Source organism: Sander vitreus, chromosome 17, assembly GCF_031162955.1.
Source record: "Sander vitreus isolate 19-12246 chromosome 17, sanVit1, whole genome shotgun sequence".
In the NCBI taxonomy this organism is placed as follows: domain Eukaryota; kingdom Metazoa; phylum Chordata; class Actinopteri; order Perciformes; family Percidae; genus Sander; species Sander vitreus.
In genome coordinates this window covers 18,838,266-18,861,377 of record NC_135871.1, presented here as the reverse complement: position 1 = coordinate 18,861,377, position 23,112 = coordinate 18,838,266, and the positions used below count along the sequence as shown (strand labels likewise).

General features: G+C 39.2%; 1 protein-coding gene across 2 annotated transcripts in view; it reads left to right on the top strand.

Annotated features, from left to right (window-relative positions):
• The window catches only part of LOC144532507 (cGMP-dependent protein kinase 1), a 75,251-nt gene that overhangs the window by 40,632 nt on the left and 11,507 nt on the right, over window positions 1-23,112 (top strand). For both annotated transcript variants that reach the window (XM_078273300.1, XM_078273299.1), the window contains exons 4-8: window positions 6,773-6,878; window positions 11,040-11,103; window positions 12,798-12,875; window positions 14,395-14,489; window positions 22,467-22,532. In XM_078273300.1, coding sequence (XP_078129426.1) covers window positions 6,773-6,878; window positions 11,040-11,103; window positions 12,798-12,875; window positions 14,395-14,489; window positions 22,467-22,532 — 409 coding nt within the window. The remainder of the gene's footprint in view (window positions 1-6,772; window positions 6,879-11,039; window positions 11,104-12,797; window positions 12,876-14,394; window positions 14,490-22,466; window positions 22,533-23,112) is intronic.

Here is a 23,112-nt window from a genome sequence, read left to right as displayed (position 1 = left end):
CTCCTTTGTTCAAACTTACAATTAAAACATGAACAACAACATGACAACACTGTTTTTAAAGTAGTTTTAGGTAATGACAAATGCAAATGATCTTTTTGTTGTAATAATGTCACCCATTATGACTTATTGTCCACAAAGGCAGAACATCCCAGAGACACTACTCCTTCAATGACTTTAGTAGATGCTATCAGAGAGTATGATGAGGTCAACTGAATTTGACTTTTAAATAAGAATGCTTTTGTATATAAGATTACTGGCTACCTGCTCAAAATGTCAAAGTCTTTAAGCTGAAAATAAGCTGTTTACTGCTTAAGATAGTAACATGAACAAATCTGCAATCACAGAGCTAACTTTAGATGGATGACATGGGATACAAATTTAAAACAACCAAACACCAGTCTTCTAAATGTGTGCATGTTTATGATGAACTTACGAACAAGTTCAGCTATAATTGATGAATTAAGGTTGGGAGTGAGGTTTGTTTATGTTACAGAGATGAGTGCTAAATTGTGTTTTTATCTTCTCTAAGACAGAGAAGGCTAAAAGCACGCTTTAAGGAATACTCCTCAATCAGCCTCTGACAGGAAGTTTCCGACCAAAATGTAATAAAAGTATTCCGTCTGTGCTCAGTGTTAGATTAATACATTTAAATATTATGACTCCCACACGTCTTGGTGTCTTTTTCATTGTGGACATTGTTGGACGATCGCTTAGATGGTTTTAATATTAAACTCTTGTTATATCACTGCCACTGAAATATAAATACCTAATATACAGTAACAACAATTAAGTATGTTACTCTCTAGCAACAAAAGACGGGTTTTCCACTGTGCTCTGTACAACATAGTGTGGGTGAGCATGGTGGGTGGATGGCAGGTGGCATGATGTTCAGCTGTCTGTCTCCCACATGGGGTGAGCATTGGCAGAACTAGCAGTTGGAGACGGCAGCTGATTAAGCCAGCTACTTTTTTATGTTGGGATTCACTGAGATGTGAAAGCTTCAACAAATCATGTCAGTCAAAGGCTGTTTTTTTGGTGTAGGATTGTTAGAAACTGTTTTTCTTACACTGTCTTGTGTTTCTTGAAGCATTACTAAAAATAATAATTAGATCCATAATTATGAACAGAATTCCTCTGTTTTATTTTTTCTTCAGGCTCTGTGACACTGTCTGGCGTAAATGACCCGTCCTACTTTCTCACGCTCTAAAGAACTCATCCAGATGTAATCAGACTTGGCTAAGTATATTATTAATGACTTAGGGGGAAAGGAGGTTACACTCTTGCACCCTGCAGCCCTCACAGCACCGCTCTCTTAACCCTTTCCAAAACAAGACATGCGGGAGACAATGTGATTTTAAGTGTGTATGCGATTGTGTGTGTGTGTGTGTGTGTGTGTCTTAGAGTCAATGAGAAAAAGATGGTTGATTTTCTCATTTTCTCAGACATTACAGGGAAGGAAAGAGGGGGGGAACTTAGGAGAAATAAATTGAGTTGCAGGAGGAAACATTAACACATTAAAAACCAGTTAAAATGCCCACAAACTCAAACATTAAAATAGTAGTCCAGGTTCCCACTAATTAGTTTGGAGATGCCACTCCTTTTAAAAATGATCATTCACAGTCGAGCACATCCTCATAACCAACATGGAACCAAAGATGAATGTTGATTAATATTTCCAAGGTTTTTTAACACGTTTTCTTTGCTGTGTGATAATGATTTAATTTGATGCTGTAAAAGTGGGAGAGGAGGATGAACAGAAATCACAATTGTGTCAAAATACATATCCTCATCTGTCATGATCTTACCCTGATCTGACAAATTAGACAGATGAACATGGAGAGAGAGGGAGCTTATTTTAGAACTTATTTTCTGTCAAATAATGCACAGTGATTTAGTTAGTAACAATATTAACATGCATTACTCCATGTTAATACTAGGTTACTAACAAATATAGCACTTGTCATTAGAGTGTACATGTTTCCTTGCATACTCCACTGCTTGAGACTCTGGTCTAATCTTTATTCAAGGACTTTCATATAGCCCTGTGGGGCTTTTGGAAAGGAATGTGGATTTTCTGCAGTGCAAATGTCAAACACTTTATACTTATTTTTTATTTATTATTTATTATTATACTACATATATGTAGAATCATCGTGGGCCAGACATTGACTGTTTTGGGCAATTTTAAACCCCATTAAAACTCATAGCACTCGCAACAGAAATCAAGATTACAGTCACAGTACCACACAGTTTTGATGTTTCCAAACCTCCACACACTCTGCATGTAAACTGTCATGACCAGAATACAGAGAATAAATGTTGTTGAGCTCATCCTACATTTATATAATTTGATGAGCTAAAATTTGATTATAAGAACACACATGGAGCATTTGCATACTGCCCTGGCTTAAATTCAGTTACAATGAATTATGACTGAGCCAAATGAATGATACCTTGTCCTGCACTCTATCTTGTGGCGACATCCATTTGTATATTATCTCTCACCGTTTTCCTCAGGCTTGACACAGATCTTCTCTCTTGGGGCCTGGCATGTTAAAGGAGCTAGGTGTAGAGGTTGCTAGTATTCACAATCAACACTATTGATCTTTTGTTGCAAGTAATTGCAGAGAAAGTGAAGGCGATGGCATTACACTGCACTACATCAAGGAAAGGGAAGAAAAGGAGGAGCATTAACAAATGATAATGACAAAGTGCTCAGCTGTGGGCAGCATAGCTATGAATAGCCATCCTTTACTGAGGTGGGATTACATTCAATTTAGAGGAGCTTTCAGGGGCAAAGAGAAAATAGGTGTTAAATAGTAATCAGCAGGGTACGTATTGAGGTTATAGTGATTTTAATTTAGGAAGCAAAATGTATAATACAAATGTATGTCAATTACAAACTTTACATGCACATACAAAACCATTGTTTGAAGGAACTATCATAATGTTATATTTGAGATGTAACAAAGTGCAACACACATCTGCTGCATATTACACACATCAAAACACCTGCACCCACTACTTTCTATGTAAGTCCACACACTGCTGGATTGCGGGTTGATGCATGTCAAGAGGCAATCTTCGCACTGTCAATGGAAGTAAATTTTTTACAAAAGCAGCAATTTGCTCCCCGAGCCAACACATCATGGCTACTGTACAGTATCTAAACCACCACCTCTGTCTGCATGATGGCATGTGTGCTAGACACGTCAATTGACGTGCATCAAATATCTCGACACTCCCCAACATGATATGTGTGTTGCACTAAAGCCATTTTTTAAAAAGAGAATTAAGGCATATATCTTAAACTTTCACCACCAAATCTACTGCAAAACTAAAACAGATATGACTAGAATTTGACAAATGCTATTGATCATGTTCACAGACTAAGACTACTAGAATATGATGTGCAATAAATTAAGTGGGCATGATAACAGCAGATAAGTTACACTATGATGCAACAACAATACAATGCAATCTAGAGCAAGTGGCCTTAACTATGCTCAATACCAATTTTCTTTAAAAAAAAATAGTACTTGCTGTCAGGCCTCTGTTGGATTGCATTAAATTGCCCAGGTGTTTTTGTCTACCCCCTGTACAGTATATACAGTATGCACTTGTGGGTTTCATGTTGCATGCATTTCCAGTTAAAGCTCCAATGGTCATCCCACTGGAACAACACACTGCCCAATTCTTCAAAACTTTTCACAGACAACATCATTGCATCTCTACAGCACTGCCTGGGTTGTTATGTGCATCCAGAAAGCTGTGAAGCTAATGGTCGGCAACCCATGAGCATTAAGACATTCATCTGTGCCCTCACTACAGGATAACTAGATCCCTGAGTCTCACCGCAATTTAGTCAAGCCTCCAAATAATACGTTTACCTACTGCGGTGCGCTGCAGGCTCCCTACATATCTTATTTCCCAGTGCCCCACACTCCCACACACCAAAACACTCTATGGCTCACTGCATAGTGGGCAATGCGGATCTAAACTCCCACTCTTGTTGCTTAGGGGTCAAATTTGAAGGCTATTCTAATAATTTCTCTCTAGACCTATTTCCATATTCCAGGTTTATTGGGCCCTCAGTCTACCTTGGATTAATTTGCCCACATCCCCCCTACAGAAAAACAACTTAAAAGTAAGACATAACAGTACTGGGATATGGTGTAGGTTGTTTAAAAAAAATTATATATATATATATATATATATATATATATATATATATATATATATATATATATAACATCTGTGGAACATGTGTGTTTGGACTCTGGTGTCAGTGCATGTTTATGTGTATGTGCACACAACAGCATGTGTGTGTTTATATCTACAGCATGTACACTTGTGTGTATCTGTGTGTATGTGCATCTTCTCTCCACACATCTTTGTCTGTATACATTTGTATGTCATGCTGTGTGTTTAGGGTTCCAGCTCCAAGAAAGTGTCTTGAACTAAAAACAGTGTCAGGCTGTGTAATGAGGGCATTTCTCCTGAGGTTTGGCCCTATTTTAAAGTGCTGCCAAACACTTGGTCTGCAGAGAAATAATTGTGGTGTCCGTGGGAGTGTGTTCAGTCACTTGTGTGTGTATATGTAAATAAATACATGTTGTATATGAGTTTATGCATTAGCACAGGTGTGCATTTTATGTGTGTATGTGTGTTCATGGAGCCATATTTACATTACTAGTATTTGCCAGGTTATCACAGCTATTATCCGTACCTAAAGACATTTTAAAAACTGTAAAATATTTCCTTGGCCAGAATCACCTCTCTGTGCAAAAATATCCTCACTCTCATAAACTTCTGTACTCACAAGGATAGCTTAGGTTTGCTTTATCTAAAATTCTGTGAAAAAATGTCACATTGGGATGATGAGATAGACTGAAAAGCTCTGGCAACAGACATACACACTCAAACAAATTATTAAGCAGACTGATGAATTGTCTTCTTATATTACTACATGTCCCTGTGGCCACAGTGCTCATTGGGGATCTCCAGATTTGTTTTGGGGTCAGATCTTATTTTTATTACTCCTAGTGTATAACTGCACAATTAAAGTTGTGAAGTGGAAATGAGAGCATTTGTTGCAAAAGATAATGATACTGGGAGAAACCCCAAGGTTATTCTGAAATAATTACCATAAACTGCTGTCAACAAAGTGAAGCACTGAACTCTGAAAGTCACCATGTGGCTCAGCTAGATGAATTATGGGATTTTTACATGTTTTGTTAAAAAAAAATCTTCCTCTCCCCAACCCAATTTCATCTAAAAAAGAAAGGAAATATTATGACATTCAGGTGTGGGTTAGAGGTCCATTGCTCTGATGAAAACCCACATAGAGATCTGTCGAGGTGAGACATATTCTGATTGAAAGAGACTACAGAGCTGTTGAGGCTCAAAACACTGAACATGGCATGAAAAGGAATTTTGAAAGAGCCAGGTCTCCATTAGTCACCAACCCCGCATAGAAATTGAAAAAAATGGAAAACGTTTAAGCACTGTTTCCTATAACATTATTTAAGGAGGTGTCAAAGAAGTGTAGCGTAAAGGTAATGCATTCTGGGCATCTGTTCACTAACTAAATCCAATGTTATCTAGCCACAATAAGAAAATCGCCACAGTGTTTCCTTGAGGATTCTTTTCAAAAGGGTTAAAAGGGTTAGTGTGAGGGTTAACAGAAAGTTTGCTTTCCTCCTGACGAAGTAGACTTCTAGCAGCGAGGAGTGAGGCAGAGGGGTCGTGGGGTGCGCTAGTTAACTAATTCTTGTTTCATTTGTGGTCTGATAAACAGTAAATTCATCAAATTCAGTGACCCATTTGCTATTTGCCAAGCTATGTAGCTGTAATATATCTTGGGACCCACGTGAGAGCGGTTTCCATGGGAACGCAGTCGTCAAGGCTTTCATCCCTATTTGTCAATCTGCATGAGGAGAAAAAGCTGTATTCGTATGGCTGTACTGGTTTGGTTGTCATGACTTCGTGAGTGATTGATGTCCTGTCACTGTTAAAATGCTCATCCTCAAAGTAGTTTCCTTAAAAGTGTAGAGAGAGAGGACGGCTATTCGTTTTAGTTCAGTGAGTCATGTTATTGCTACCTCATGACATTTCATAAAATTCTGAGGCAGCTGCAAAATGTATGTAACGGGAAAACTGACAAAACATGAGTATGTCCATGGAAAGATACTACAGAGGAAATGAATGCCCGTATTGCTGCCCGTTTAATGTTTATCTTACATTACATGGACGCTCCATGGAACAATGCTTCTATAGACAAACAAGACACAATACTATACAGAAGAATATCAGGGGTATCTGTTGTCTTTTGTCACAGTTGATAATTGATAATCCTTAACTCAAAGAGCAATCAGTAACTCAAGGGGTTCAACTAATAAAAAAACCCTGAGCATAGTCAAGTCAGACTCCTGACCTTAAACTAATTACAACGCTGTAGCATGACTTGAAGCTAGCCATCCATGCAAGGTATTCCAAAAATACCAATTAACTTCAACTGCTGAATAAAGACTGATTGTTCAGAATGCCTCCTAATTGTTTTGCAGGCCTGATCAGCGGCTAAAGAAACATTTTCATGCAAGTAATTGTAATAATATTGCCAACAAAATGTCACAAAGCATAAACATGTTGCTGAGCATGTATAATGCATAAACTGTTTTTATTATATTTAATGTTTATGTTTTATTATTCTGATTGCTTGAGGGTATTAACTGTCTTTCATGACATTGTTTATGTGTATTCTCCTTTCCAGCTCTAACAAATGTGAAGCTGTGGGCCATTGACCGACAATGTTTTCAGACGATCATGATGAGGACAGGTCTCATCAAGCACACAGAGTATATGGAGTTTCTGAAAAGGTGAGGAAGCCTGTTAACTGTCCTACAATGACAGAAATATAGTCCAGAATGGGGCTTTGATCTAAAATGCAATGAATGAATTAACAAAATGAATTCAGGGGAATATGTGTGAGCTGTTCCTCAGAAGATTCCTTACTCCTCATTTTTGCCTATAAATGATATAACTCACAATGAAATGCAGGTGCCTCACTAAAGGTGTCATTCATCCCGCTGGAAAAATACCTTGTACCTGTAACATCTTTCTTTAATATCCCTATCTCTATCAGAGAGCCCTACACCCTAACCACCAGAAGCATATTATCACTTAAAAGGCCTGCATGGAGTATAGGATAAAAGAAAGACTCATCAAAAGACAGAGGGAGAGCAGTGTGCGGTGATCAAGATGCATGAGATGGAAATGCAGTATAAATCTCTCTCACTGCCTATCTCTGTTTGACTTAACTGTTTTTCCGTATCCACTTTGGTCTTCATTAAGCCACTTATGAAAATGATATCACATCTTTCCTATATTTCATATACCACTTAATTTTTTCATAAGAAACTGCTCTATTGTTCTCTAACTTCCTCTCATATATACAGGCCACTGTATTTCCGTGTGTGTATTACTTCAGTCCTCAAATAATAAAAGCACACATTTTGCCTAGGATCATTTCTACTGAACAAAACCTCAAGAATCACTGTGCTCATGATCAAACTCTGACACTATTTGACTATTTGACATTTTGAGTTGTTTCAAGGCAGGCAGGAATCCAGCTTTCACTTGACATTTCACATAAATCTTCATACCTAAACTACCGAATAGGTCGTATGTCAACACCTTCCAAAACAAGTCCTGACTATTCCAAAAATTACTCCTACTAGTGCAGTGGCCATTCAAAACATGCCTATATGGGCGCCTGTGTAGCTAACCTGGTGGAGCAGGTGCCCATTTATAGAGGTTTACTTCTCAACGCAACGGCCACAGGTTCAACTCCGCCCTGTGGCCCTTTGCTGCATGTCATTACCCCTCTCTCTCCCCTTTCATGTCTTCAGCTGTCCTAGATAAATAAAGGCCCAAAATGCCCCCCCCAAAAAAAATTTCCTATTTGGAACAGGCTAATTGCTTGGCCTCCTGTATTGCTGCTTGTAGCTTTCCAAATAATTTACAGATGTCTCTCAAAGCACATAATATGCAACTTAACTGTATACTACTGACTTACTGTGTACTTCAACTTCATAGTAAAACATTTTACTACTACATTAACCTGACAGAGAAGGTTGCAGATTCAGATTCTACTCAGAAAATATCACAATTAAAATATGATGAATTATTATTCATTAAACTATCCAGCATTATATAAGAATTGAAATGTCCACCTTGAAGTACATTTTGCTGATAATGCCTCTCATTTTACTTTAAGTAAGCATTTGAAAGCAGAACTTGTACTGTGCTGTCACAGGCGGTTTAACCATATGGGTAAAGGGCCTCAGCTGCGGCTCATCTAGAGATTCGGCGTGTCCCTTTTTTTTTTGTGTAGCAGTCACACATCTAGGTAGTATTAGGCGATGTGGCCCGGGCTACATAGCTAATGTTGGGAAAGATCACAGACATTGTCACTTTCACCTCTTCACTTAGACCTGAGGGCTGGGGTATACTCAATCAGAACTAGTTTACAGCAGTATAACCATTTACCGTAACCAATTTACTATTTCTCCCTTTGCTTCTGAGAGTGGACTGTACTTTTTCACAGTAATGCATGATATTGCCGGTTAGGGAAACATAAAAAAAAAACTTTAAGCGTTTGACCATAATGTCAAATACGATCGAGAACAGTCTCCCTGGATAGTTTCATAGTCTGACATTTGCAGGTCGGTCACAATAAAGCCACTTCAATCTCTGCTGTATCTACAGAACCCTTTCACCATGAAGTAATATTCTATTGATCTAACTTTCATGTCCTAAGACTGAAGCTATTTTAGTGATGGCTTTGACTAAAAAAAGACATTGTCTATCTCTTTACTGAGTATTTGAGCATGTAGCCTATTGTATGGCAGTTCTTGCCTCTCAACGGCTCTTATATAAAAGTCCAACAGATAAGTCAATATTTAATAGATGTACATACGTATTGCTCACTCTGTGTGTTTGGTTGATAAAGGGGTATCTGGGGAGATCAGAGATTTTATAGCAAATAGCAACATCTAATGAAAGAGCTGTAGTATGTTTAATGTATAAGAACAAACACATGCTGGACCCTGAGTCTTCCACCCACAGTTAAACTGTTGTGAAATGATATATTTGTTGTTACAAGTTGTGGAGGAGGAAAACAGATGAAAAACTAACAGAGAAATCCCACATGGTATAACATACAGGAAGTGAGTTTGCTTGACCTTTTTTATTACCTCTTTCTAGTATGTATTTTGTAATCCCTCAAACACATTGGAAGAGTAACTGCGATGGTAGTGTCTAATAAACTGACAAACATCACCTAAGTTTACAAAATGCATATAGCTGTGAATTGATATTTTTAAAGGCAGGTGGGCTTTGACTCTACCCTCTCCCTCTGACTCTACTTTAGATAAAAGTCTACCTATAAGGCATGAAAAAAGAAGCTATCTGGCCAACGATAAATGAGAAGACATGGAAAATTAGCATGGGAAAGCATTAATCAAACCCCTTCATCAAAGAAGTGTTGGTCAGTTGTCTTTACTCACGGTCGCATAGTGCCACGAGTATAATGATGTTAGAATGTTTCAAATGATCAAAAACACCACATTAGTGAAACCGCACTTCCCCATTGGCCTTGTATAATTAATTAATTTCCTGTAACACAATTAAGTTGTTGAATTATAAATTTACTACAATAGAGTCTTTTTGTTTGTGTTGACAGCTCCGCAGCTCGAGCGATTGAAACTCCATATGTTTCATGCAGAATAGCGTCATCCGTTCACTGCCTAGCTGGTTAACTAGTGCCTCTGTCGAAGAAGCAACAACACAAGGATCAACACAGTGGCTAGGGCCTTGGTCGGGGGCCAAGACAAGATGCTTCATGTGCGATAAGTCCTTTGTTCACCAACAGGGGTTATTTTTTCTCCCCCTTGATAAACATTAGGCCAGTTTTATTTAGTAGGCTTGCTAACAGGCAAATAGCATTCATTGATGCTGCTGGGAAGCAAACGGAACAAACATTAGAGCCTCATGCTGGTGTATTCACCCTTAGGAACTGATTCCCTGCTGTGTAACGTTGCCCAGTACATGCTGAAATATTTATATTGCACATACTGTAATACAATATACAGGCCAACTCTCAGGGCATAATATTGATTTTTATGTGTTTCTGTTGCCTCTACGTATGTTGCTCACTTCAGATCAAAGGTCTGCTTCTATTCTAGTCAACTCTTTCAAAGTTTTTTTTTTTATCTGAAAACAAACACTTAAAACACTTATAGCTGGGTTAGGCAGGAAGTTTGTCTTTGGCGTCATTGTAAAGTGGTGTGAGAGACTTCTGCAACTCCTCTTGGCTCTGTTTACAGGCTTTAGAAAATTTAGCCTGTGACGGAAAACTTTGGCCAATCAAGTCATTTCAGAGAGAGGGTGGCTGTTCTACAAATGCAGATGCAAGTGCACGTCCCTTCAGATGGTGAAAGCCCGATTCGATGGTGGAAAATCCTGCAGAAAGTGTTCCTATTCCAGCAATGGCAACAACTGCCTACACTTCGAAGCACCCCAAAAAAAGGAAGATAGACTTATAAAAAGAGAGTCTAAAAAAGAGACTGACAATAAACGCAATAAAACACATGTCAATACCAGCGAAGTGTTTCAGAAAAGGAAAATGTTGGTAATTCAAGTTAATGTTTATGTAGTCAGCTAGAGCCTCAAATCACAGTATGTCATCTCAAAGGGCTTCACATAAGTTTGCAAAGAAAACACGACGGTAAATCTTAGACTTAGACCGCTAACAGTATCGTTAGGCAATCGTGCATATGCCCGTGCAGGGTGCTCGTCTGGTGGGAGTGGCTTAGGACAGAGAGGGGAGAGTTGCAAGAGAAGGGCTGTATTTTCAAATTCTGGTGTCTTTTTTCCTTTTCCAGAAAACTGTCTACCCCAGCTTTAAATCAGCAAAAAATGCAATATGTTTGAACCTATTCTTCGATCTAAAAGCCCTTTCTTCCCTTCTCCTGCAGCGTTCCCACGTTCCACGACCTGCAGGAAGATATTCTGAGCAAGCTTGCCGATGTCCTTGAGGAGGTAAGTGCCTTTTTCAGAGCCTGTGACATCTGCAGCACAAAGCAGATATCTCCACACATCTTACTAGATGTCCATACATTTATTTCTGGAAAGAAGACATAATACAGATAGTGTGCACTTGGTGAATGGGGGGGGGGGGGACAGCAGTTGTAATATTACTAAGAAATGAAAAAGCATTGGTATGTCCTTTTAACTACAGAATGTTTTCTTTACTCTACATTTTGAGATGTTTCCCAAATTCAAATTTTTTTCCCATCTGCACACCACTTCGTTTTATGTTTTTTTGCAGCATAATTTAGTTATACAAACACATTCTCATTTACACTTTTGATGTGTGCTGCTAACATTGAGGCTTTCAATATGTTGAATTGCATTAAAATATGGCCTTTGCCTACATTTCTTTTTAGGTTGTTCAATGACACTAAGGGCCCTATTTTAACGATCTGAAATGCAAGTATCAAACGCCAAACGCAAGTAGCTTTGTGGGCGGATCTCGGAAATCACGCAAATCTAAAATGGGTTGGTCTGAAGTAGCTACATTACTCATAGGTGTGGTACATTACTCACTAGGGAACGTTTGCACCGGAACATGCCTCCTCTTTTAGCGCAAGTTCATTCCCTAATTTACCGACGTGAGTCTGTGGAGGGCAAAGTCCGCTGTGCGTCGGGTGCAAAATAGGAATGATACATGCGTTGGTGTACAAAGTCAATTGCGCTGGGTGCAAGATAGGGCCCTAAGTGTATATGTGCAATAATTTGTATCTAAGATAAATTAGTTCTAGATAATTTTGCTTTTAAGAGATTAGAAAAGACATTCATTATGAAAACTTGTTGCAGATTTTTTTAATCTTAAGACTTACCTTGAGGAATGGATTGGCCATGTAATGTTTACGCTGGTTTGGGTAGGAGTTTCTAGTTGTGTAGCCTACAAAAACAGGCAAAGGAAAGCTTTGTTTTAATAAGACATACATTAGCTCTTCAGTATAAATATAAATAATTGCAGCACCCCTGCAAAGGTGACTATCGTTACTCTCAAGAACTTGCACAATGACACATGTTTCTGCAATTACTTCCCAAACACAGTGTACAGAAGTTGTTCACCTCATTAGTGAACATGTCATTGACGAACCAGGCCATATCATGTCATATCATCTTTGCATCACATATCTTCATAGTTGAACTTGAGCAATAACATTTAATTCATCCATATAGCCTAACCAGTGGCATTTTAGGTGGAAAAGATTATGTGACAACAGCTACTTTGCACAGATGCAAATCAGAACATTATGAATGTTAAATGAATGCACTATTTCATATTTCCCACACCATTTAACACAGCTATGTCTTCAGTCTAGGCTTGCTGCAGCATATTGTGTATTTTGCTGGGAGAGTGAAGATTCCACCAGAACTTGCATTACAAAAAACCAAAACTGATGCATGTTGGCCTGAGGTCCTTATCAGGGTTTATCAGTGACTCTTTGTGCTTTAAATCTTACGAATCACTACCTGTCTGTGGTATTAACTAGAAAATGTCTTTGTTATTGATCTCACTGCACCTTATTTAGCATTACTTCCTCTGCAGAGTACTTTTTGTCTCTGGTGAGAGAGGTCTCAATCCCATTGTGAGAAAGAAGACAAACGAAGCATACTGGGCTTGAATAACACTTCTCGTCTCTGGTCTTCTCTTCTGACAGACACATTATGGAGATGGAGAGTACATCATCAGACAGGGGGCTAGAGGAGACACCTTCTTCATCATCAGTAAGGGAAAGGTGAGAACAGTGCCTCTAGCCTACCACCTAAATAATCATCAAAACATCAACAACGCAGAGCATCGTGCCACACATGGCAAAAGACACCTATCTTTGAAGCAAAGTGGAAGTATTTTTGGGTGGAAGATAGCTGTCATCAATCATCTTGAGATAAGGTAGATGCCGCCTCTGTCATCATCTCTTGCAGATGCTCTGGGAGCATCTAGGAAGGCGAATGGAGTCACTTTCATTTCACCTTTCTGTCATCAACACTGGCTTTCACACCGAGTGCAGATGACACACTGTCCTGTCCGACATCAACACTGTTGGTGGGCTTTTCATGTGCTTGTATTGTTAACATGTTTTGATACTCTTCCATCCATATCTTCTTTATCCTTTTTTTGATGCTCCATTCACTGTTCATGTTCCGCCTCCACCCCTGCACTGCCCCTCATCCTCCTCATCATCATTACTGTATGTACTTTTGTTAACAACATAATAATGAAAAGTTTTAACAGTCTTTTAAATCCACAAACCATAAGATTTGAACTTACTAAATATATCCATCAAATTCCCCCTCAAGTCCCAGTGAGTAAAACAAATTCACATTATTTTTGAACAGTTCATATGTCCAGGATGTAAGTGTCATTGTAAAGGATGAGTATAGATTTCCCGTCTTTTTTACTCTCCTTTGAGTAGGTTGGCACAACTACATCACAAACAAATAAACACATGGACGCAGACATGAACATACACGCACGCACACACGTTCCTGACCTTATCAATGCTTTCCGCATGGCTATTCCCACATCTCTCACTTTGTCTCCATCTAGACCACTGAGGATGCACTTTGTCTAGAGGACATCCCACCAAATTTTAGCATCTCACAACACATACATAATCTGCCCTTGGCCTACACCTTTTACCTTCTCTAAGTTAATATCTTCTCTTTGCTTTTTCATGCTCTCACATGATAATAATAGATATTTAATAATGATGCCGTCAATCAGGTGTTGGCAGCATTACAGTGTGCTGGTGCTGGATACGTTGCAACCACTGCGCAGAACTGAGTAATGGATGAAGACAAGATCTTTCATTAGGCAAAAACGACCATCTCAATTCACTTCCTCTAAAATCTTCTTAAGTGCCATTACTTTGATTTGTAAAGTCTACCGGCACAGCACAGTGCCATCGCTCACATGTCATCTGGCTAATGAAGTGGTCAGTGCCGCCTCCCAGATCCTCCCAGAGATGGCAGTCATCTATTTGTAACAGACTACCCATACACAGAGACATCTGTCACACCGGGTCTTTTCCACTGTTTATAATAGTGTGATTAACCTGCCATCTTGAGAGATTAAACATGTCACCTTCTTTTGGAATTATGTGTAAATGAAATGTACTTTCCTTTACTTGCCACACATCTTTATACTGTTATACATCACCCCTTCTTTCTTCACTTTTTATCCCATCTTCCTCCCTGTCACACTACTCTTCTCTAACTCTCCTCCGCCTGGCCTGGTTTCTGTCCTTTCACCAGGTTAATGTGACCAGGGAAGACTTGCCCAACGGAGAGCCTGTCTACTTGCGCAGCCTCGGAAAAGGGGACTGGTTTGGAGAGAAAGCACTGCAAGGGTAAGATTGTTTCTAATGACACTGCCTCTTCCAATTTGAATCTTCTGTTCTCCCACTGTTTCTGTCTCCTTCACTGTCACCCACTTCTCTTCTAATTTTCACTAGCAACCTTTTTTTAATATCCTCTCTCTTGTACTTAACATGCGTTTATCCTTTCTAATTTGCTATCAATCAGCCTCCAGCTTCTATCTGTCCTTATTTTTTTTCCATCACTCACTTCTCCTGAGAGGCGTGATAACTTGCTGAATGTTTGGAAATTCTTAAAGCTGTGCACACATTGCACAACTTCAGGCCTGATTTACTGTAGCTGTTCCAGGCACGCTTTTGAGATGTAACACAAATATTCCATCTCTGAACCAAAGAAAACTTGTTAAGATTGAACTTATCAGAAAGAAAAAGTCTAAACTGTCATAGAAATCCAAATGTTTTTTATCAGATAGGATTTTTTCTGCAACTGAAAAAATATGTTGAGATCAGGTTTAAACAGAAAACATTTTTAAATGATTGGTTACCTATTGTATTCCTAGCCAACATTATTTAACAGCATGAATATCTAAATATGCAGCTATTTTATCTCCAACTCCCTTTGCAGAATGTACAAATAAAGGCACAAACATTTACTGTGGCATGCTCCTCTTTGTCAAGCTCTATTTGTGCCCCGATCAAGAGAAAAACATTTTTGTGTTCAACTGACATTGTAGATTCACAACCACACCAAACAACAACCTGTCCATGCTATCTTTTGCACACAGCTGTGTCACACAGAAACACAGGGGAAAAGTAATTGTTTTGTGTGCACTTTTGTGTTTGACAGTGGTATAGTATGCACTCAGCTGGAGACTCATTTTAGTGAGACAATATTATCTTTATACTCTCTCTTTCTCTTTAGATTAATTTGTCTTTTCTTTTCACTTCCTGTCTTGGTTGCAGAGCATCCTGATACCAAGGACATCTTAATGCTGTCCTTGACTGTAATAACTAAGACAGCATCTTATGTCAATAGAGATAAACATGAAATACACAGACATAAGCCAAGCATAAATAGTACAAACATCTATGTACACCTGTGCCAGGAATTTCTAGGGGTGAATATGTACTGAGACAAGTTTGACCTGTTTGCTGTATATACTTTAGGGATCCAATGATTCACAGCTATTGCTAACATTTGATGCCCTTAAATACTTTCACTGGAAGAACACTTCAGTGTAATAAAAATATTTTATATGGCTTCTGGCATCAAAGCCCAGGGCCCTGGAGTTTTATTTTTACCCTGCTGTTTGTCCTGTCTTGTCATGACTGTGAGCCTCAGTGCAGAATGTATTATTAAAACAGAGGGAGGGGAGAGATACAAAAAATAGTCTGGAGTGTGTTATGTCTGTGAGGGGTCAGGTAGAAACAGAGAACATATGCTCTAAGAGAACATTTAAATGTGTGCGAGCACATAGCCAACAGTGTCAGCATGAAAAAAATGGAGATGTCGCCATCTTGTGGCCGCCGAATGTGAAAGCTGCCTTAAATTAGTTTTGAAGCCCTAAACAATCACATGATTCACACCTCAAAAGCATATAGTAAACACTTTAAAACACAAAAGACACTTACATTGAACCAATGCAGTATCCTGTAAAAAAAAAAAAGGAAAAATCCAGCTTATGTACTGTCAATAAGTCATTATTTTTATTTTCAAAAGGAACACTCCAGATGTTAGATGTGATGTTCAGGCGACTGGAATTGCACAGATGTTTTGGCTTTACCCATATCTTAAAGCTAATGACCATAGGATATGAAAGATGACAAAGTATTAATATGCACGCAGAACATGTGAGGCACGGGAAGCTTGATCTCTTGGCAGTGGGAGGAGAAGGTTATTCCAAATATAAATTTGATCCTTTTACACTAATGAGACATAGAAACGTGATGTTTGATAAAAGAGAGCATGAGACAAAGTATTCATTCATAATGGATTGAGGAGCAGCTGTGCTACATGCTGACGATTACCTATTTGCACACGCACACACACACACACACACACACACACACACACACACACACACACACACGTATGAGAACACATCACACATATCCTTAAATGTGTTCATATAGTTACACCAATACATTTGCCGTTTTGAAACGCTCTTCAAAGCAGCTTTATTAAGAACATCTCATGCTTTTTTTAATCAAGAAAATCATATTTTTTCTATATCCCACTAAAACAAAGTGCTCTCCCCACCTCGGCATCTGCTGTTCATTGTCTGTTGTCACGAATGCCTTTTGTCTTGGAGTGTCTTGAGTGGGAGAAGCCTATTGAACTACATCTTTGATAGTCAAACATGTCTCGCAAATTTAAATGATTGAGATGCTGGCCATCTTCGAACTAGGCTTTTGATCAGAGGGCTCTTCTGCAGGGCCATCTTTCTAATTAAAAGTTAACTGTGTGTGTCCTTGCTCATGAAACTCAATAGCCCCTACTCAAAGGCTACTCTGTCCATCTGAAGAAGTTGCCTTTGATCTGTGAGAACAACATATTTACAAATCAAAGTCTGTTCTGTCCTGCTAGCCATGATGGTTTTGTTCAAGCTTGTGTGGGTGCTGGTGTGTGTTATATGTACATTAAAGCAGCTGAAGAAATATCAGATTACATGTTTTCTTTAAAGGGTTAGTCCTTAATGAATACTCAAGTACAGTTGGTGGATGTTTTAGGAATAGATCTCATGTTACAGTCTTCCTGTACTGGTTAAGTGTAAACTTTCAGTTGAGATGTAGATCCATCAAAATAACAGACGGTGTGTGCCCTGATAACCTCTCCTGGGTGTATTTTGTGTGTATGTGGGTTCCAGTAGAGGATGAGTGACTGTTATTAAAAAAAAGGTGTGATGTCACTGACAGAAATGTGATTGGTGGGGTGCCTGGGTAGCTCACCTGGTAGAGCAGGCGCCCATATATAGAGATTTACTCCTCGACGCAGCGGCCACCGGTTCGACTCAGACCTGCGGCCCTTTGCTGCATGTCATTCCCCCTTTCATGTCTTTAGCTGTCCTCTATAAATAAAGGCTTAAAAATGCCCCAAAAAAAAAAGAAATGTGATTGGTGTCAGTGACTACTCTCAGACTAACAATAGCCCTCTGATAAATCACAGTGAAAGGCTGTCTCAGTGTGGGTGTGTTGCCATAGGTGCCGGTGAGAAGATTAAACCAACCAGGAAGACCACTTTGAAGGTTTATCAGATATCAATACTGCAAATCAATTTTTACTCATTTGTGGCACGGTTTTTAGCAAATCTGGAAAGTTACTGTAACACAACAACAAAGGTCGTGTTTCAACAGCGACAGTAACAGTAGAATTAGCACACTGCTACAAGGAACATGCTGCAGGGCTTTAGCCATGCCAGTAGCATGGCTCAAGGGATGGCAGTGTCAGTCAGTCCATAACTTTGATCCAGACTGAAATATCTTAACAACTATTGGATGGATTACCCTGAAATATTGTAGAGACATTCATGGTTCCATGACAAAGTATCCTAATACATATCACATGGCGGCATGGTGAACCAGTGGCTAGCACTGTTGCCTCAGTCACAGCAAAAAAATCCTGGGTTTGTTAACTTTTCATCTAGTGCCATCATTAGATTAAATATTTAATTTGTCCTATACTTTCATGACTACACACAAAATATGACATTCCCATGAGCCTCAGCTGTATGTTGTGCTAATAAGCAAATGCTAACACCACACACTAAACTAAGATGATAAACATGGTAAACATTATACCTGTTAAACAGCATGGTAATATTGTCATTTTAAGCATGTTAGCATGTTGCTTATGTTGTCAGTTAGCTCAGTCTAACAGAGGCAATAGCATGACTGTAGAGTCTTGTTACCTGGTCTGGGCGCTTGCACAGAATATTTTGGCCAGCGCAATGTGCAACGTAATGGTCTCATTGAAATGAATGCTACATTTTTTGAAGTGCTCGTCAGTCTGAATGATTTGTAGAATCATCCATCTCCCTTCACTTCATACCTCAGTCTTTTAATAGCTCATCCCCCACGAGTCAAAGCATCGGCTGCCATCTGCTATTAACTACAAATCTGTATATTTTACATTGCTGCTGGATGTTCCTGTCTGCATCCTCTGTACATTTTATTTTGCTCTAAAGCTTACCATAGATTTCTAGACTTGTCTTATTTTATACAGCTACTGCTCTCAGTTCATACCTTCACGGCATGAAAATCAGCTACCAAAGATTTGAAGCTTTTTTAAGACTGCTTGAGAAGTACTTTCTCAAAGTGAATCCCATGTTGCAATTTTTTATTTTGGTAACAACATTGTTGTGTTGTGATGCAGTTATGAATAGGGACTGTTTCTTCAGACTTTCCCCTATGGCCAAAAATGTATTTTAGGTGTTGGAACCCAGGGAGGAATGGGGATTGAGGGGTGGAAGAGCTGAAAACAGCATTAAGCATTGAGAGTGAGCTGCAGCAGAATTCACAAAAATAACTAACAATTTCACAAGTATGTACCAGTCTGGCAGTATGAGCTGTCAATTGCAGACTGAGAAATAATAAATACAAACACTGCCACTAAAGGCCACTAAGATAATTTCCATACATGATAAACATGGGTTCCCAGTTAGTGTTTTAATGTGTTTGTGGCATCTGAGACTTGAGAGTAACCTTTCCACATTATCTTTTCCACACTATGTTTGGTTATTCTAACTACATAGCTTGTGACTGAAACAATGTTTAGCAGCAACACTTGGATGTTTGGGCTTGGAAAAGAAAAAAAAACACAAAAACAGGAAGTGTGTCTAAAGTGGCTGCCTCGAAGAGTAGGAAAAATGTATTCATGAATGTAAAAATATCTGGTATGCCTTGGAAAGTGGTCATACGCTGCAGTTAAATGCACAATTTGCAGTTAATGGGAAATAGCTGCACAAACACTGGCACAGTCATTGACTTACAGTAAGTACTTTAATACCAACCTGTGACACATCTATCCAGGCCCACCTGAATACCTCTCGGTCACAGAATTAAAGCACACATTATTGGCTATGTATCCCACAGCCACCACTTGTTCTTGCCCCAGGCTTTACCCTGGCTTTTTACTACCCAATTGTCAGCCTCCAAGCCTGTATGTTATTTTCATAACCCCCCTTCCCGGGACACCAGATCACTGTCCAATTACCAGATTCATTTCAACTATCTACTGGAAATCAACACCACAGGCTCCCTCCTGTGTAAGCCCAAAGGACATAGCAGACACAGCATGCAGCTGTTTTTAGTGCGTCTTTGCTTGTGTGTGTGTGTGTGTGTGTGTGTGTGTGTGTGTGTGTGTGTGTGTGTGTGTGTGTGTGTGTGTGTGTGCATGTCTGTTTTCCAATGCGTTTCTTGTTGCGCAGCAATTAACAAGTGCAGAGCCATCTTTGGCTTAATGAATGTCTTAGGCTTAGGCTCAGCAGCATGCAAAGGAATCATTCTGACAGATATTGTTTAGCGATTGTGTTTCACATAGAACATCGCTAATATCAATGCAATATCACAGTCAGTTGTTTTCCTCAAGTCGAGCAACTGGGGACAGGTGCAACAAGCTGCTCTCTAATATGAAACCTTTGAGGTCTCTTTAGGATGATTCATGCTTACGTAACCACTATTTAATAAAGCCCATAGTGTTGTCTGGTTTTGTTGTATCACCATGGTTAGTAAATGACACAAACACTGTACACTTCCTTTTATGAGACAAATTAACTTGTGTAACAGATTGTGGGTGTCACTGTATCTAATCATTTCATTAGTAGCTGATTATCATTAAGGAAACTGGTGTGTGTGTGTGTGTGTGTGTGTGTGTGTGTGTGTGCATTTGTGATGGGTTGCCTTTGGTTGAAATATCTACCATCTAGAAAAGGTGATGCATAATCTTCTAACATTTTGTATTAAAGTTAGAATAAAAGCTATTTAAAATTGTTTAATCCTTGACATTCTTCTTTAAAGTTTTTTTTTTTAATGGAATTTTTAATATTGCCTATCATTATCCCAACTGGCCAAAAGAAAATGTGGGAGAAAGAGAAGGGACATTTTTTTTTTTTTTTTTAATTAAAAATAAATGTATAAAAATAATTAAACGTTACAAGAAAACCTGCTTCTGCACCCTAACAGTATCATAATATGAGCTACATTCAAAATAATAATAACCATGATTAAGTGAATCGGAGTTTAAAGGAAGTCAAAGGAGCAAGAGAGGTGGAAACACACACCAGTCCTCCAGCAAAAGGAAAAAAAGTCAGAGGTCTGCTACTCAGAAACTACAGTAATTCCTACTCTACAGTATATGACAAGAATTAAAAAGCTTGTTCAAGTTACTCGACAGAGGCAGGTAAATGTAGAAGTCTACTTGTAGGAGTGGGGGTGATACATTTGAAAAGTGACTCTACAGCTGGCGGATTGTCACTTGCAAATTCACAGCTGGGACATTACTGTACAAGCATGTGTGCCTCAACAGCCCTTAACAGAGCAAGTTGACCCCCTATTCAGCTTCTGAATATTTGAATAATCATCAAATTAAACCTATGTTATGAGGGTCTCTTGTGCATCCCTTTATGACTTACACAAATCCCAAAACGTCTCTTCTATTCTCTTCTCTTCCCACCTTAGTCCTGTGATCACTGAGAAGTAATTCCCACGGACTATCACTCATCACAACTCTTGTTCCCCAAACAAATGATCACATAATCAATAGTAACAACCATGGTGTAACAAGGTGTCTTCAACTCCAAACTGGGACATTCGTTGTTCTTTCACCCATTAATCTGGTTATTAATACTGTAAACTTATGTACTTATGTACATGGTATTGAATGCTGTTGTGGGCAAACAGAAGAACAGGTGGAACAGTGTTTGCCAGAGTATTGTGTTAAGAGCAGGGATGCAGGACATAGGAGCGTATGAGAGGTGAAGGAAATACTGTATGAGCAATGAGCCCCAATAGTCATCTGTTAATGTATCCTTTGCCCCTGACAAACACTACCTCTCCACTGCTCCCCGCTCCTCTGTAGTCCTCACCTTTCAAAATGTGTTGTTCCCCTACCAGCTGTGACCTTTATTCAAAGGGGTCAGCTGAAAGGGTGAGGCAGTGTGTGTGTGTGTGTGTGTGTCTGTGTGAATTTGTGCACAAGGAGGGGTGTGTTTGGAAGAGGGAAAGAGAGTTGACATAGCACGAGGAGGAATTGTCACCTCAGCTCATTGAAATAGGTTGCCGTATGTGAGTTCAGATCAGACACAGATTGCCAGCTACTGTCAGCACTTAAATTGAATTGAATCACCTCTTTTCGAATCGAGAGCAAAGTCTGTTTTAGCTTTTTTTTTGCTCACATTGGAATGTTAAATTAATCCAGAGTATGATCTTTTTTCTTTTAAAAAAAATGGGCACAATATAATCTGCTAATAGGACATCCCCCGAAGAGAATCCCGTCTTTGTAATATTTTACTCTGCGTCAAAGTGGATAACACTACACTTGGATTGGAGATTTATATACAAGTACGACAGACGTGTCTTTGTTGGAGGGCTGCCCTGGGCAGTGCGCTGGTTCAGAGTTAGAGCTTACCGCTTATCGCTGTGCAGAAAATCTTTCACAGACAAGGATGGATTCTTGGGATACAGACTCAGAGGACTCATGCAGTTGGGGCGACTCCTCTGAAGAAGCATCATCATCAGGGGAAGATGAACCTGATGTCAAATATAATAAAGAGTAATGCCAAGTGATGTGTGTTGCCTGTTTAGAGTAATGTTTTCATTGTGTGCCAGTGGCATTTATGGAGTGAAGACATAACTGATATACAGTTGTTACTTTTTGACTGTTTCCATCATCACCGCTCTAGTAAAGCATTGAAAATAAATAGTGATTTAATAATGGCCACAGTTTGTGAACCGTGGATCAAATGTGCCAATTTTGCTATCCTGCCTGATTGTGTTGTGTGATCTTTTTGTCCAGGGAGGACATCAGGACGGCCAACGTCATTGCAGCAGAGGCAGTCACCTGTCTAGTCATCGATAGAGAGTGAGTATCAATAACACATAACATAATGACTGTTCTACATACATACACTACGTTGATCCTTTTGTTTATTTCGCATTAAAGTGGTGCAAGAGCTCAGTGAATGAATGAATGTCTAAAACTAGCCCACAACTGCTGCTTTGCTCATGATGGTCAGACAAGGAACATTTCTTGGAGCAGGCTATACAAGTGCTACCTTTACTGAGACATGAACCCACCTTTACACCTTATGAACATGGCACAAATTAAGTTGTCATTACTTTCAAAAATCTCACGGAAATGTCAATTTTATCCTAAGTAATCCAATAAATAAAATGTAAATAATTCAATAAATGTGAGGTGAGAAATAGATCATGCTTCTCTTTCACTTCACTTCCCTACAGTGTCTTGTTTGAATGTCTGCTCACAAAGTTTGGGAGTCAAAAAAGGTAGTCTGATTCGACGACGATTCATTTAGGGGACTGTTCCGGAGCCGCCAGACGATCCACCGGATGTCCCTCATTTTCGGCCGGATGTCTCGCACCTTTCTCTTTCTTTGTGTTGGCATTCTAAACTCCGGTCGATTTACGAGGACTATGGTTAA